Source organism: Gekko japonicus, unplaced genomic scaffold (genome assembly GCF_001447785.1).
Source record: "Gekko japonicus isolate JY-2015 unplaced genomic scaffold, Gekko_japonicus_V1.1 scaffold335, whole genome shotgun sequence".
Taxonomy (NCBI): domain Eukaryota; kingdom Metazoa; phylum Chordata; class Lepidosauria; order Squamata; family Gekkonidae; genus Gekko; species Gekko japonicus.
In genome coordinates, this window is record NW_015165840.1 from 222,303 (window position 1) to 240,424 (window position 18,122).

The following is an 18,122-nucleotide window of genomic DNA, read 5'->3' on the forward strand; positions in this document are numbered from 1 at the left end:
TACAGTAGATTCTCCTTGTGGTTTCACCACAGCTAAAACTCACACTAGTGGTCTTAGAAGTTATAACCTATGTCCCATTGATTTCAGTGTAAGGTACTAAAATATGTGCTTAACTTTCCCGTTGAAATCAGTGGGATATTGACATTCATAACCATGATTAGGATCATGTTCCTAAAATTTTAACACCTTTTTAAGCATGGCATACAAGTGTAGAAAACAACACTTTTAAAGTAATTAATTTTATACCTGGAACAATTATTGTTCAGTCATGCTGCTGTTTTGCCTCCAAAACCAAGCTCAGAATATTGTTACTTTGATGCTGAATCCCTGTCTACCTATTTTGAAAATAACCTCTAGTTTTTGAGAAGGAAACATGGGACAGTACCAGAAATATGATCTGCTTCTTATTTTTGCTTTCTAACAAAGTGTTAGAGTGGTGCCAAATTCACCTCGCATTAAAATGCTCTTTTAAATTGCCAGGAAGTTTAGTAAACTTGCAACTCCAAATTTAGCTCACTGTTATTATCTCGCAGAAGTTAACTTGATCCTTATATAAAGGTAAAGGTAAAGGTTCCCTTGCTCGAAAGCCAGTCGAATCCGAGTCTAGGGTTGCGGTGCTCATCTCCGTTTCAAAGCCGAAGAGCCAGCGCTGTCCGAAGACGTTTCCGTGGTCATGTGGCCAGCATGACTAAACACCATGGTGCACGTTACACTGTTACCTTCTCACTGAAGTGGTACCTATTTATCTACTTGCAATTTCTTGCTTTCGAACTGCTAGGTTGGCAGGAGCTGGAACTAGAGACGGGAGCTCACTCCGTCATGCGGCACACCTGGGTCTCGAACTGCTGAACTACTGACCTTCCACAGCCTGAAGTTCAGCGTCTTAACCACATGAGCCACCACAGCTCCTGATCCTTATATAAGAGATCCCAAATATGAAATGTTGTAATAGTTGTGATCTTAAAATATAGCCATCTTTTTTCCAAAAATAAAATAATCAGATCTGGAAATTGCCCGAATAACATCGGTCTTCATGCAAAGAAGGTTCATCGTTAACTCTTATGACCCAAACTCAAATTTGTAGGAAAGTTGGTGACTGTGTGCTGATTAACATTTCAACTGCTCCCAATACTCCCTCCCCCCCATTTTGGGTGTAGTTCTCCCCAAATATCCCTCTCCTGACACAGGAAATGTGACTATGTTTTAATTTAATTCTCCAGCCACAGTTAAATTCCGAAATGGTTCCCAGGCATAAATTACAATTAAAATTTCAAGCAAGTGTTCCTCGGGGAAGTTGGTGCTAAGCTGAGCTGGCTACTGGCACAGTGGAGTGATGCCTGGCTGCTTCCTGCCCTCCCTCTGGTGGCCTCATTATTGGCAGCTGGAAGCAGGAGGGGAAGGATCGCTCATCTAGAAATTGGTCAGCTATGGCCTACTTAATAAACTCCTGTTCCCTAATTGCCTGGCAACAATGGCATATTAATGTTTACCTTACAATAACTGTATCTCTCCTTCACCACCTCCGTTTGCCTACTGAGATCTCTAAAGCAGAGCTGGCCAACCCTTTTCAGCATTAGTGGCTCCATAACACTTTTTGGTAGATACAGTTTTCTGGGCATCTGCAGCACCATAGCAGGACAGGCCGTACCAGCCAAAACTGCCATTTCCATACAACACAAGGGTGCTAGTGATAGGAGGTTGTCCATCTCTGCCTTAAAGCTTCTGTCATGGTTATACAATATATGGGTCTCTCCAGATGTAGAAACTCTGAGACAATTCACACAATTGTCTGTCATTTCCTGTGTTAATTTTGTACCCCCCTTCCCCCCTCTTTCCTTTTATAGGTGGAAGTGAAGCCATATGTGCTTGATGATCAGATGTGTGATGAATGCCAGGGCACTCGCTGTGGTGGGAAATTTGCTCCGTTCTTCTGTGCCAATGTTACCTGCTTGCAGTATTACTGTGAATACTGCTGGGCAAGCATTCACTCTCGTGCTGGACGAGAGTTCCACAAACCACTTGTGAAGGAGGGAGGAGATCGGCCACGCCACGTTCCGTTCCGTTGGAGCTGAAGCCCAGGCCCAAACCCAGCAGCAAGTACTGGAGCCGATGAAATTGAAGGAAGACAGAGTGCTGCCTCAGGGCTTTGGTGTTCTGGAAATCTGTGCATTCATCCTTGACTATAATGAAGAGATGGGTCTTTTATTATGATTATTATTATTATTATTATTTACAGTCACATTACTGAACTCCTTGTCCAGTATAATACAAGCCTAGCAGAGTGTAACTGTACTGATTTTGCACTTTGATTCACACAAACATCTGCTTGGTACCTTAATTTCTTACACAAGACTTGTCACACGTGACAATAAGTAGACTGCCATTCTCATCGGCCTCCACTGGGTTGATGTGTATGCGATGAAGATTTTTTAAAATTGTAATTAATTTTATTTTGAAACTGGAGCATGCACTTATTTTCAGAAACGTAGACTTGCCCCTAGCAGATGATTTACCAAAGGTAACACTCACAAGTAGGTGGCAGATGTAGCAAAAACTTCAAATGGATATTCAGCAATCATTAGTTTGGGTCACTTAGAGTAGGAATAACCCTAAAAGGTATTTTGTCGCTCTCCATTTTGACTGGTAAGGATGATACCTCATAAGCTGGATCACATTTTCCCCACTCCCACCCCCTTTTTTTTTGTTTTTGCTGAGGGTTTCCTATTTGGTTAGGTCTTTTAGTGTTATGTAAATGTATGCTGCAATAGCTTTTGCTGCTATTAAGATGGTATTACTAATACCACAATACTCTATTCAAGCTTAGGGTATCGATTTGAAAAGATGATTACGTGATTTAAAAAGAGTGATGACTGCTGAAAGGAGATCATTATAGCATTCAGAAAGCTTCCAAGGAAGGTCAATAGTTTTGACTGCATGTTTACTTAATCAGGTTGCTGCATGCAATAAAATTTTTTAATATTATGTCTGATATAAAAATCTGCCCACAATGCACCAATTAAGAATCTATATAGGCTACAAAAGTACTTGGCAAAAGAAATTAAGGAAAAGAAAAACACACACACGTGCTTACGTATACGGCACACATAGATTACTGACTGGAGGAAGGCATGCCTCAGCAAATGTAAATGCTTCTGAAATTAGGATCAACCCATTGCAGTACAACCTATATTACAACAAATCTTTTTAAAAACTAGATGTAGAATATCCTTACAATGAATTCGTGAATGATAGACGAAGTACTTTGCGGTGCTCTGTTATATATTGTGCAATTTATTTTGTATAGTAAAGTGATTATGTCTAGTACTGTGATCAAACTTTAACTGTTTAAGCCTCTGTGTCTAACATTCACACACTTCTGACGGTTCACCAAAAGATAACCATGCTTATACAGACAAAGGACAGGTTGAGCTCTTCGTTTCAATCTCTCACATAAAACGCTTGCACCATGTACGTAGTTGCAGCCCTCCTCTGGAAAACCAAAGAGCTCATAACAACATATGTACACTACCAACTTAGATAGTAAGCTGATAAACTAGGCATGAAACTATGAAAGGTGAAGGGGAAAAGTGGTGCTAAAGAAATGTCTGCCTAAAGAGTTAACTTGTGAGATGTCTCCTTTCGGGTGTGACGTTAATTTCTTGAACCCTGGATGTATCCTGTGAAGCTTGAATACAATTGAGATCTACTATATAACGGTGGACATTTTTTTAGCATGTACTCTGGGGCTGCAAGACTAACACATAAACACACATTAGTGTGCTAACTATGGGAATGTGAGAATGTGTACACTATTTTTCTGGGTTTTCTCTTTTGTTCTCCCCTGTTTTTGCAGTTCTGGGGACTGGATATTGACACCGCATAGTAGATTTAAATGTTCTGGGTTTTGTGTGTTGTGATGGCCTTGTTAATGTCTAACTCTGTAAGTTTTCTTTTCATGTTTAGTTGCAATTATTGGCTCTGAAAGGAACTTTCTGTGTTAAAAAAAATAGTTTTTTACTGGTTTAAAAAAAATCATTCTTATCCCTTTCATGTTTTCTTCTGGGCACTTTTGTGATATTGCTTTTTCCAGCCCAGGTGTCTTTCTTCTGTTTGGGTTTTTTTTTTTCATCGATACAAGATTTGTTATGCACTACTTTTTGTATCTAGACAGTTTTCAATAGTTGGCAGATTATTCTTTTTTAAAAGAAAAGGCATGCTTTCTGACTGACATGATCTTTTGCAATACCTCAATTTTGAAATATAGGAAAGAAAATATTTTCTAAGTAAGTTTATTCAGAAAAATATATATTAATTTAATTCTGCGAGAAAATGATTTAACAGATGGGTAACTTTATTTTTTTCATGCTTATTTGCGTTTTTGAAAATGAAGAAGTTAGAGCTTTATAACTGTAATATTGAAGATCATAGCTAACCTACAGAAGTCTACCTAATTATGTGAAACAAGTATACATTTTTGAAGAAATTCCCCTCTTTCATGTACAAACATACCCTGGAAAAGAAAGGAGGGGAAAAGAGAGAGAGAGATCCTGGAAGTTATATACATAATAAGATTAAAATTAATACAACCAGGTTGTCATAAAGGAAAGGTGTAAATTAAAATCTCCATTTGGTGCTGGAAGTTGTGAATAGAAAGGTGAATATTTTCCCCTTAATTTGTATATTTATAATCAAGCAATTATGCACGACTGACCAGAATTGTGAGAGTTCTTCTGTTTGTATTTTTTTAAAGATAATTTTTTAGTTTATTAAATTATAACATGGTCCCTTTTTGTTTTGTAAATGAATGTGCCCCCTAAGTTGTTAATATGTTATATTATTATAAGAGGGTCCTTCAAGAAAAGAAGTTATTTTTTAAACTAAGGTGTTCTGAACTGCAACTTGACTAAGAAGCCCCTGGGTACAACAGGTCCTCTTGTGGCCTTCTCTTGATGCGAGACTTGAACTAGTCGATTTTTTTTGAAGGCAACTTAACCTCGACTATTTGTTGTTATGTGCAATACTGTTTGTACTGTTTGTATAAAAAAAGAAAAAAAAGAAAAGAAAAAAGGCATAAATCTTTATTGCAGATTTATTTTCATTGCAAACTTTAGACATTGTGATTCACTAAGATCATTTTTCTACTGTCAAATATGTACCTTTTCTTCATGCTGGTATTTTTTCAATAGTAATGTAGCCTTTGTACTGAGACAAATTTTCATTGTTATTTTTAGAAAGATTTTTTGCTAAGAGAAATTTAAACATTGACATATTTTTCATTTTTATTTCAGATTTTCTTTAAGGAGTGCTTTCTCAACCATTAATATAGTTGTTTCTGGGAGAGACTTTCATATCTGGTCAATGTCATTAATATTATTTTGTATTTTTACTTGGAATAAATTAATTTTATGATGCTAATTCTTTAAAAGTTTATTTTTTCATTTTCAGTTATTTTTGAAGCTAAAAAAACCTTTGTAATATTGTTACTAAAGTGTCTAGTTTTTTGAAATGCAAAGCTTTATGTATTAACTCGCTGATGTGGTTTACAATGGTGTGAAAATGGCTGGATATGTAAAAGATTGGAACAACTGTAATGAATAATTGGGCAATAAAATTACAGAATGAAGCAGGAAAATGATGTGATATTTTTGAAAAGCCTTTTTCCTTTATCAAAATGATTTAGGAAGATAATAGGGATGTCACAGTACCGGTTCTCTGTCTAGATTTATACAACACCAGTGCTGATAAACACTATTGCTGTTGAAATGAACTCCAATCTATAGAAAGAGCAGGGTTATGACCCTGCCTGTTCAGCATTATACTTGCGGCTCCCTCCCCCCCATCAGGCACACTCAGCACTACTGCTGGACAGCGGGGTGCAGTTGCCAAAAGAATAAAGGGAGACTACACAGCATTAATGCTTGGTCAATTCTCTCCCCGCTTAACTGTGCTTTACAAGCCTCTCTTAAAAATCTCTCCCAAGTTGCTTCAGTGCGATCTATCACGACACTGTTTATTTAACGCATCCCTTCATGCCGCATTTCCATGCACTTCTTTAAGTGGTAACCCAGAACAAATGGAGGAAGTTGTATAGTATCTGCATAATTTTACAGTGCAATTACAATACAGTGTAGTTTACTGCATAGTTAGTGCTAAATAATGCATGCGTAGCAACTCTTATTACTGTATCAGAGCACTTTTTGCAAGCTTCTTGTATATTTCTCCCTTTGTGTTAGCGTTTTTCATTGCAGGTGCATCACCCCCTTGCTGCTATCAAAACACTGCATCACTTTATGTAGTCCATTGCCTTAGTTTATCTTCCCCCCCTCTCCTTGCTGTTTCCTGGCAGAATTCATGTGCCGAATCTAGAGATACTGTTATCTATCCCATAAGATCCTAAAAAACCAAACTGGTGTTACATAAACATATATACAATGGCCTTCTCTAGATGCATCCATTGTCAGTTTAGGTCTAGTCTTAAACTGACTTCCGGGGGGCAATTTATCAACCTCTTCTGGAAATGTCTAGAGTTGGCCCATTGTGTCCTCTTTGTAAGTAATGTACAGGCAAAATCAAACAGTAAAATTTAGACTCCACTTAGGTACAACTGGTTGGGATGTACACACATTGTAAACATTTAATAGAAGTGAAGGAGAAGCTTTTGGAATTCCTGCAAAGTGGTACAGTGTGTGCTTAGATTTCTGCCTACACACTTGCCTTCTAGGGAAGGCAGTTGCTAAAAAAAATGTATTACAAATATGCAGTTAGCAAATTAACTTTGCTGATTTCATTCTATTCATTAGTACATAAAATAGTGCTTTACTGGGGAACTAACCCATCTTAATATTTCAGTATTGTGACATCTCTACTTACAAGGTATGAGTGAAAGATTAGTCACAGATTTGTAAAAAATAAAATAAAATAAAAACGTCTTTTTGTTAAACCTGGCTTGTATGTAGTTGCTTTTTACACCAGTTTGTATGATGTTGGCTTAACCTTTTTTTTAACCAGAAATCTTTTCTTCTGAATCTCTGCTGTTGTAGTGTTTCGTCTTACCACAGAGTATTTTATATTCATGCTGGTGATTTGCTCTATAGCCCAAATGGGTAACAAATCAGGAGCTATGTTATGTCATTCTGCACATTTTAAATTTACGTAATGATAACGTTTAGCAACAAATAGGTATCCAGGGTGCTAATACGGGATAATCATTTCTGCTTTTTTTTCTGGATGTAGTTATGTTGGGATATAAAGTATTAGGTATTTGTAATTTTGCTGTCGAAATAATGGACATAACTTTTAGAGTGTTCACAGCTAAGATCTCTGTACTTGTTTTTTCAGCTAACTAATTTTAAATGTTCCATATCTTTTACTACATGTTCTCTTAGACTGGTTTTGCTAGTAACCCTAAAGGCTTTTACCTTTTTTTGGCTTGAACTAATGCTTTGTATGGAACTGCAGTACTGTGACTAAACATGGAGCTCAATGCTGCTATTGCTTACAACTGCTTCAACTTTGTAGTTTGGACTTAATTTTTTCTGTAATAACTTATTAAATCTAGTTGTATGAAGTACTGACATTTGTCATCCTTTGCATATTTGAAAGAAAAGATGGGAGGAGCACTGACCGGAATCCAAACATTAAAAGAAATTCTATGAATCTCCCTCCACGTAACACATTTGAAAAACTTGGTGTTCATATTTATTTTTCTATCCCACCCTCCCCACAAGGGTTTTCCATTTTACTTTGGTATGGAGTTGTTCAGTCAGTTGTCTCGAAAAGCAACTTCTCTAATGTCAGAAGTAGCTATATTTACATAAAAGTAAACTTGCACCAAGAGTGGAGACCAGCCAGGAGGGGAAGGATAACACAGACACGCCAGCGGGGGAGGGGGATCAGGCCACAACTTTACTGATTACATATTCTTCAGGTCTTGGTGCAGCTTGGGTGGGAAACAGGTGTCACTGACAGCCCAACTGCTGGTGGTGATCCCCCCCCCAACCCACTTGTTGGGAACTAGTTATAAAGTACAAAGTAGTGACAGCCACTATTGGTGCCTATCATCAGCCTCGGTTGGTTTGCCAGCCCAGGAAGTGGGCACCGTGTCCCTAGCCCCCATGCCCCTAGAAAGTTTAATCCTGCTGCTCAGCTGAGTTTCTCCAGACTACTTTCCCTCAAGAAGTCGTCTTAATGGTTTGGAACGGAAAAGTTAAGCATAAATGGTTCTTCAGTAGGTTACAGAGTTCCAACAAATCAGTTGTTTATTGTGAAGTCTAGTGCGCCACCTGTGTTGGAGTTTTAATGGTGAATAGCTGTAACAATCTTTCATACCCCACCAAGAACAATTACGAAGTTAGAAAGAGCTCTGCTCAATGAATAGTAGCTTTCTGTGTGCCATGCGTTATCTTACCTGTAAACCAGCTATTTCCCAAAAACTGTTGTTGGCCTTCAGTGGGTCTCCCACATTTCCTTCCATCAAGCTATCATTACCAAATAGGAAATTTATAAACTCAGCAAAATTAGGGAGTTTGGAAAGAGGTTATGGGTATCCACATTGGTCCACAGCACAACCCAAAAGGAAAAGTCATGTAGTGTGTTCTCTTAGGACCAACCAAAAGACACATCATCAGCTTTGATACTTTTTATTCTTCATCTTCAATATAAAAGAGGCCTATGGAAGAAGGTTTTATTATCAGGATCTTGGTAGCAACTGTTTCAACCATAGTACATAGTTTTAGGTATTGATAAAACTTTTGAATTAGGCCCATCTGTCATGAATGTCCTTGTAAGAGGCTGTTATACCGGAGTGCTTTCGCTTTGTGGCTGTGACCTACATCACTGCTCACCAGCTGGGTATTGTACATCATTAGCTGATGGCAGCCTCGTGGTGCTGGTATAGAGATGTCCCATGATCCTGGGCATTCATGGAATAAGTAGTACCACACATTATGAACCCCTCACGGTGAGGTTTCCACACAGGACTATTCATGTGCTCCTACCAAGTGGTGTGGGAGTAGTGACATACACATTAGGACAAGTACAAGTTTTTGCAAAGTTTGAGGTTTTGAAACTTGGGTTTTCTCTAGACACCTGCAGTGTAATAGGAGGGAGGAATATGCTTTCAAGCAAATATGTTTATTGGGGGGTGCTTAACCTTACACTGTTGGTTTTCTCCATCCCCTTGCTGGGGATGAAGTGGTTTGCAGTAGGAAATTTGAGGATGGTGGAAGGGTTAAATATTCCCACCTACTCACTGCATTAGTACTTTAAACTATGTCCCATCTCTGCCATTTTGCAGCTGTTCTACAAATGTATATTTTCATCCCTGGGCTGAATGTATGTGGTGATATGATCATAAGAATTGCTTTGCTGGATTATATTGAGGGCCCATCTTCCAGCATTCTACTACTGACAATGGCCAACCGGATGCTTCTAGGAAACTTGGAAGCCAAAGATAATAGCCACTCATTTTCTATTGAATATTCACCCCTCTTCTCAACAGAGGAGAACTTTTAGTAGTTATTCCTGATCTCTTGAAAGTCTAGATTTGTCTTTGGCACTTGCTGGGGATGGGTCCACCTCTCTCTTATGCCTTCCTTGGATATTTATGACACAGCACTTCCTTTCTTATCACCTTCGCAATCAACTACAGATTGTGGCACTGGATTCAACAGTTTGTCACACATTCCATGAAGCTGTAAACATTTTGTCTTCCCTGAGCACTGCCAATAAACACTGCCAAATAACCCCAAGTTTTGGTACTGTGAGAGACACTGGGGTGCAGCAAACCATATTCAGGCTGCATAGAGCAGGACTTCTCCCTGGTTCTGCAGTCTACTGAGCGCTCCCCGTTTTGTTCCTGGGACTCCACAGAACCTCAGGAGCAACTCTGGGAGCAAAATGGAAGAGGGGCTTCAGTCTGAGGCACAAGTGGGCTCCTCTGACAAATATTTAAGTATAGTTCCTTGAACCTGCACAGTAGGATAAAGGTCACTGGCTTGTATTCAGTGGCTGTTTTCTATAATCTGAAAGACATTTCTGACAGTGGATGGGATGGGGATGTGATTCTTCCTGATTTTCCCATGTTCCATGCAGATCTCCACATTAGGGTTGCCAGCTCCAGGTTGGGAAATACCTGGAGATTTGAGACTGGAGGGTGGGCTTTAGGGAGGAGAGGAACCTCAATAGGGCATAGTGCCATAAAGTCTACCTTCCAAAGCAGCCATTTTCTTCAGGAGAAATGGAATAAATGGTTTATATAAGTAATAAGTAATGGATATGAGGAGCCCAGAGATCAAGTGTGATTCCAGGGGATATCCATCTCCCACCTGGAGGCTGGCAACCCTACGCCATATAGTGCCCAGTGCTGTTCCGAGGGGGGAGGTCCCCTCTTTGGTATTTCACCATCCTGAAAAATGTAGGATCGCCCACAAACAGAGCTACTGCACTCTTCAGCCCTTACTCCAGACCACATAAACAGCCCTAGTTCCAGTACAGTGATCCTTGTGAAAGCTGAACGTCTGCTTCCTGTGCTTTAACCAGTGATTCATTCCTGAAAGAACACTACCTATTATTTTATCCCAACACTGCTAAGTGTATTTTGGAGCCTTTGGTGAGAGAGTGTTAAAGGTCTTGTGAAAGTCCACAAGCAGAGATCCACTGGTTCACCTCTTTTTTCCATATATGTCAAAATTCTCATAGAATTCTAAAAGGCTGGTGCCAAGTTTTACGTGAATCATTCCCATTTCTCCTCTTTGATATTTGTTCTTCCTGACTGGCACCAGTTTTTTGTCTGAATGCATTTGGCCAATCTAGTTATGATGATAGGTGAGTGGTCTCTTTTGCTGTTTTGTAAACTGTTACCGTACGGAGCTGCTGTTCTGCAGGATCTGGCCAAACTGAAATGATTCTGCAATTCCATCTGCAGGTAGCTCAGATGGATCTACTGACAGGACCAGCACCCATGGAGGCTTTTCTCTCCCTTGGCGTGCTTTGCAATTCCACTTTAGCTGCAGCAATATTTAATTCTGTTCTGTGGTTCTGCAGCGAACGCAGCCTGTGAGGATCAAACTGCCTGTAAATTTTGATGGCGAGATGTTAAATTTAGCTGAGCCCTTTTTCGAGAACAGCCTCAGATCTGTAACAGCATTTGTGGCAACCTGCCAGGGGGAAATGAAACAGCATGCAGTCATTGTCAATCCTGCTCTGTCAGCAATGGGCTAGCAAACAGCATAAAGGCTGAACAGAATGATTCTCTACCAGTGATGCAATAACTTGTCCTTTAAAAAGAAAAACATCTCCACTTTCTGGCAGTCTTTTAAATGTACTTCACTGGGGAACAGTTGGCGGTTATACAATTGGGATAAATTAGTGGCTATTGTATGCTGCTTCTAAGTGAATGCAGCCAGGTTCCCTTGGAATGGCCTTAGTACTGTGTTTTACTGCCAGTACTACAAATATACCTAGCTCTTTGCTAGCATATGCAAACATAACAGGGTGCCCTGTATAAAAATGGTTTACATATTTGAAGGAGCAGTTGCAGATGGTCCTTTTACGTAGTAGTACCCTGAGCAGGTCAATATGATGTTGGTTGGAATTCAGCCATGTGTTTGGGTGCTCTCCGTGGTGAGCCTCTACTGATTAATCCAAAAAGTTCTAGTGACCATCTGTCCATCACCGCAAACAAATAGTCTAAAATGTTTTAAAAAGCATTATTTGAAAGACACTAGATGAACTGGAAAAATGTTCTTCACAATTCATCAGTTCACACTTCTTGATAGCAGGCGCCATTAAAGACGACAGGGTAAATGATAGTGTTCAGTTTCATTTATTACAGTCAAAGACCAGCAGAATCAGGTATAGTGAGTGATGGTGAAAAGTAAAGATTTATTTTAATGCATATTATATCCCTTTTGCTTGGCCTACATTGCATTTCTGTTACGATACTTCTGTTTAAGTACACCTTTGGTATCTTTAAGTATGTTTGAATCCTACTTGGCTCCAAATTAGGTAGCAATTGTGAAAGCTATAGCCCCAAATCCTTAATCTGCCATTGAAGGAAACCTTGTGAAGAGCTTTCCTCTTAGGTTGGCTCTTGCCTACATAGATTCACAGAAGAAACTGTTGCTCTCAGACAGAGAACAACATAGTGATTGTTCCCACCTAAGGTCTAAAAAGGATGTGTTGTTTTCCAAAAGACACTCTGCAAACGGCTGCCTTGAATTTTTCTTCCATTCTAGTACATATGAAATACTCTTAGGGAGGGAACTGAAGCAGAAGAAGAGCACAACTAACTATATTGTGACTGGCCTCCATAATGTTGATAAAACACTGAACTTCGAGAGCCGATGTGGCATGGGGTCTCCAGTCTGACTAGGTCAGGGGAAGTTCTATGCAGCTTGGTCCAGTCTCTCTCTGCCTAACTTACCTTACAAGCTTGTGATGAGGATTACTTAGAGGAGGAAAGAAATATGTATACCTTGTAGGAAGGGCAGCATTAAAAATGTAGTAGAATAATCTATTTGGGGAGCAGCTGTGGCTCAGTGATAAAGCATCCACTTTGCACACTGAAGGATCCAGGTTCTGTCTCTGGTACCTCCAGCTAAAAGGCTCAGACAGTCGGAGGTGTGACAGACCTCTGCTTAGGACCCTGGAGAGCTGCTGCCAGTCAGAGTAGACTCCGGCTGAATCTGCATCTCCTGTGTAAAACAATTTCAGTCTGCTGCGGCGCTGTTGTACTCTGTTCCCCTTTCCCTCCCATTCTGGCGCGGAATAAAGGCTAGCTGTCTGCATCAGTCCTCACCATGGTAACTGCGGGGGCGCAGGAGGGAGAGCATGCATGAGGGGGGAGGCCTCCCAGGGCGCCAGTGGGGCACTACACTGCGGGTAGGAAATGGCACCTACGACTCTCCTGCAGAAAGTAAAGGGGGTGACCTGGTGGGGGGCAGGGGGGCCTGAAAAGTGGGCGTGCGTGCTTCTAACCCACCAGCAAAAGAAATATGATTGCAGAAATGTTCCCTGGCTGCTTTTAAACACACAGATGACTGAGGGGGGGGGGAGAATTAGGTTCCAGTTGTCTGCTTTTTGCTCATAGTAACTCAAGGGCATGGAGGAGCAATTGGAACGGCTTTAAACGAGATCCAGATAACGCAGTGGGACGCCATTATGACCTCGGAGTGGCCACTACGGGGCATTAAAATGATGCAGACAACCAATGCTGAGTCAATGCAATAGGAAGGCGACGGCGGCATGCAGTGTAGACGGGAATTTGTGAGATGATGTGAAATTGAAGGCACAGCAATGGGAAATACCAATGCAGATTGAACCAGTGCTGACCGACCTTGATGGCACAATGGTCTGATTCCGTATAAAGCAGCTTCATGTGTTTAGAATGCTGATATGGTATAACACAAGCTTGGTTTTTTCCACCAGTTTTTTTTGTGTGTGTTTTGGTGAGTTTAGTATGTCATGTGAGATTGCATCTGCAAAGAATACCCCGAAGCAAAGGTCACCCAGCTTGGCAGACAGCAACCATGGCTGAAGCTACCTTTTGAGCGCAGAACCAGCCATGCGGTTAGTTGCAGTTTTATATGCATGTAGGCTCACTTCTGCCGTTGAACCCTGTGTGGCTTAATAAAAAGCATTGCCTCATTGTGTACTTCAATATCAACTCCATTGGAACATATGACTACCCCCACCTATGAAGAGTTTCATAACTTTGTGAACTAATTAAAAAAACTTTGAAAGGGGCATGAAATGCCCCTTGGAAGACAGAATGTTGATGGCAGTTGTATCTCTTCAAGATGGTGGGTGTGGAATTAGTTTGCTCCACCACATAGCAACTTGCAGAATCCTGGAGTAGGAGATTTGGGTATGTAAATCGGTGAATTTCCAAATAATCTGTCCCTCATTCCTATAATTCCTTTGGGCAGTTCTGCTTGTTCTCTTAGTAAATTAGGTGGCTCTGTGTTAATAACGAGATCAGAGTAACTGACATTTACAAACCAAGAGGTCACTTCCTACCTGTAGGAAACCTCATATATGTTTTGCAGCTACAGTCTGTCCTGTAAAACTTTTCTAATCCAAATGAAGGTGTCAGCATTGCCAGCAAAGTGTCATACGTAACTTGCATTCTCTCATTTAAACAGATCTTCTAAATTCCTGCAATCTAATAGTATGGTTCACAAGTTACAGTGACCACATGTACAATCCATGTACAGCATACATTTTATTTTTCTTTATATGTGTGTTCTTAATTCTCACATGACATTCAACACATGTACAGATGCACATGCAATTTAAGCCTTACATTTGTCCACGTACTGGTCCCCAGTTTCATTTGTAAAGTGAACATGCATTGGCTATTTCTTACAAACACTTATAAATTTAGGGTGTGCCTGCATTCAAGGTAGCATGTGAACAAAGACTTTACCTTCCTCCTCCATGTGAGTATCACTTTCTTGTCATGTTGTTATTGAAGGGACATTTTGGATATCTGGGAGAGGAAATAAATTGCAATTTTACGGGGAGGGGGAAGAATTCCCCTCTTACAGTCAGAATCCAGGCTTTAGAAAGCTTGTTTCCTGACTTAGTCTCAGTGAATCTATATCAGAAAGAAAGCTAAAGCAATGACTTCCTGTTTGGAGTATAGTTTTTGACTTGTCATTAAGGATGGGCACAAACCACGTGATGAGCCAAAATTCATTCTGAATTCTGGCCAGATTGGGGCTTGGGAGGTGAGTTTTTGGGCATTCGAAAAATGAAACCCACCCAGAAACTCTGGCGCAAAAATGCTAGGGGAGGCATTTTCCAGCCTAGGAAGCACAAATAGGAACCCTCCAAAGCTTGACAGGCACTGCTGCCTGCCAATAACAGGGTTCCCCTTCATTGCATTGGGACTCACGAGCTATATTGGTGTAGGACAAGCACACGTTCCCTTTGATGGCATTGTGGTTTTGGACAGAGAGAGTGTACTTGCGAAAGAGCTTTGCTGCTGGGTGTGGTGGGGGGATTGCTTCGCTGGTTTACTCAGCCAGGGGCCGGGGGAATTTGCTTTGCCCTGGGTTCCTCTGTGTTGAGGTTCAGGTTATTTTTGTTTGCTGCAAATGGTGGGAAAATCAGGATTGAATTCCTCTTTCACATTATGACATTTTTGTTTAGTGGGATTTTCCTGCTGTCTGCTTCCTTGATGGTTTTCCCTTCCTTTTTCTTTTCATTTTATTTCACCCCCCTCCTTTGGGTTGTAGTAAGACAAGGAATTGCTTTGGGGGTATTTTTTTTCATGCTACTTTTTTTGGGGGGGGCTTCAACTTAGTTCTCTGCCATTTTATCCCTCCCCACACACACACTGGGCTGCTTTTTGTTTTGGGGTGATCTATGTTTGTCATTACTGCCCACTGACTGGACTTTACTGACCACCAGTGTTCCCTCTAAGCTGAGTTAGTGTGAGCTAGCTCACAGGTTTTTTTTAGCCTCCGGCTCACACACTTTTGTCTTAGCTCAGGAAGGACGGCGCCAGAGCAAACTAATTTATGCAGTAGCCAAATCACTCAGCCACAGCTTTAATGCCAGTAGCTCACAAAGTAGAATTTCTGCTCACAAGACTCCACAGCTTAAAGGGGCCAATGCTGACCACTGCTCTCCATTTGAATCCCCCCTACTGACTTGCTTCTCCATGGGGATGTGTGTGTGTGTGATCTATGGCTGTCAGCCTGCCTCCCACACCCTGCCTTGGGGGACCTGACCCAGAGTTACTGGGGTGACTTCCCTTTACTCCCAGCACTCCATTTGAAACACCCCCCACTGATCCGCTTCTCCTCGGGGGGGGGGCATCAATCTGTGCCTGCCTCCCCGCTGCCCTGCCTGTCTGCCTGTTTTCCTCTCTGGCAACCGACCCACCTGGTCTGCAGTTGGGTTGGCTGCTTGGTTAGGTGTCCGGCACCATGTGAAGGGGTAGAAGGGGTCACACTTGTGGCTGTGGGAGGATGCCATCACTTTCCCCTGTGCCGTGTGGTCGTGGGCAATGAGCACCGCCTCCCCCCCCCAATCGGGGTTCTCAGCGCTCAGTTCCCCTGCTCTGTCTACGTCCTGACAGGGCTCTCCAACTGCCACTTGAGAGTTTTCAGCATTGCCGCCTAAGCTGCAGCGCAAAAACTCTGTTTGGAAGGGAGGATAGTAACGGGAGTGACTTGGAGAGTGGTGGTGATGCATCCCCCCCTTCCACATCCCAAGATTCCCAAACCCCTGCTGCTCCTACTTCCATCGGTACCCTCCCCTCTAGCACTCCCCGGCCCAATGCCAGGAAGCAGCTGTGCCTCCCACCTGCTCCAACCATGGGCGTGGGGACATGGTCCCACTCCACCACACTCTGGGGAATGACCCATGGTGTGGGGACACGGTCCCACTCCACCACACTCTGGGGAAGGACCCATGTGTGGTGGAGTGCCAGGTGTGCCACGCCCGTATCCAGAGGGGCCGGGAGTCAGAACTCCCTCTAAGCTGTGGAGTCCTGTGAGCAGAAATTCTACTTTGTGAGCTACTGGCATTAAAGCTGTGAGCGAGGGATTTGACTACTGCCTAAATCAGTTCGCTCTGGAGCCATCCTTCCTGAGCTAGGACAAAAACGTGTGAGCCAGAGGCTAAAAAACTGTGTGCTCACACTAACTCAGCTTAGAGGGAACACTGGCCGGGACCTGCAACACTTGGTCACCGCTGTTCACCAGAGGCACCTGCAAAAGGCACACCCCAGTTTGTCACCGATGGAGGAAGGCGTGCTGGCCATTAGTGGGAGGCAGAAGAGGCCCACTCCCACTTAGGCTGCACCTGGTGGTAAGAGATGCCCTGGGGCTGGGGAGCACTGCTAAGGGGGGAATGGGATGCCTCCAGACTTGAGATTGGGGCCCTGCTGGAGAACTGCCGGCACCTGGCCAGCCACCTCTGATGCAGCATCAAGACTGCACATGTGCTGTGAGAGAGGCAGGGGGAGGGTGAGCAGCATGAACACTGGCTCATCCAGGATGTGGCCACCCAGTGGGACTCCACCTACATCATGACTGTGCATTTGGTGGAGCAGAGGAATGCAGTGCAGGATGTCATCTCCTCCGTGATCATCCAGCACGGGGAAGAGAAGCTCTGCATCAGCTCCAATGACGGGCTGAACCTCTCCCAAATGCAATGGGTCCTAAAGCTGTTCCAGGATACCACTGATGTGCTCTGAGCCCACATGGCCAACATGGGGCAAGTCATCCTTCCCATTTGAGGGCTGGAACAGGTGCTGGACTCTGTGGCGCAGCCAGGCTCCGAGGGGACACCAGTTCTTCCAAGAGTCAAAGCCTTGGCAGACAGGTTGCATCCTCTCAGCGAGGAGCGGGCGTAGAAGTTGGCCTGCATGTGCGACTCCCGCATCAAAGGCAGTATTGCCCTCCATAACACACAGCACGTTCAGTGGAAATGTGACCTCTGCCGTGAGGTGCATAGGTTCCAGAACCATGAACACAACTAGAGGCAGGTGGAAGAAGCTGAGGGGGAGGATGCAGGAGGGTGCACGGCCTGATAAGAGATGGGTAAGCCAGAATCCCCAATTCTGGTTGGCGATTGTGAAATAGGTCAGGAGCAGTGCTGCGGGGAGGGGGGGGGCTACGCATGTGATGGCGGAGGATTCCATTAAGATGATGGTCAGGGAGTACCTTGTGGAATCCCCGAGCCCACCAATTCTGATCCCCTTGAATACTGGGTGTGCAAAAGTGTCATATGGCCAGACCTTGCTAGCATGGCCATCAATATGCCTTCCTGCCCTCCCATCAGCATGCAGAGCAAGCAGGTGTTCTTCCACCCGGGAGACATCCTCAGTCCCCACTGTTCTTGCCTGAATCCGGCCAGGGTGGATGAATTGTCCTTCCTGAAGATCAGCTTTATCTTGCTGGGCCACCCTGCTCTGGACCTGGCAGAGTAAGATCAGGGCTTCTGGTTGTCCTCCCACGTGTCCCCCTCATTCCTTTTCCTCTCTGGGTGATCCTGGCATGTGACCCATGGGACATGCCCCTGCTGCTTGGGTGGGAGGATGGCCGCCTCTGCTGAGTGGGGTTGGCCTTGCCCCACAGCCAACCCAAACAATGCCAACCTCACCC

At 42.9% G+C, this 18,122-nt stretch overlaps 1 protein-coding gene across 1 annotated transcript in view; it reads left to right on the forward strand.

Moving 5' to 3' along the window:
• Positions 1-4,057, forward strand: part of LOC107110245 (cytoplasmic polyadenylation element-binding protein 3-like) — a 97,203-nt gene extending 93,146 nt beyond the window's left edge. The window contains 1 exon segment of the mRNA XM_015410996.1: positions 1,845-4,057. Coding sequence (XP_015266482.1) covers positions 1,845-2,072 — 228 coding nt within the window. The 3' untranslated portion in view covers positions 2,073-4,057.
• Positions 4,058-18,122: the final 14,065 nt, after the last annotated feature.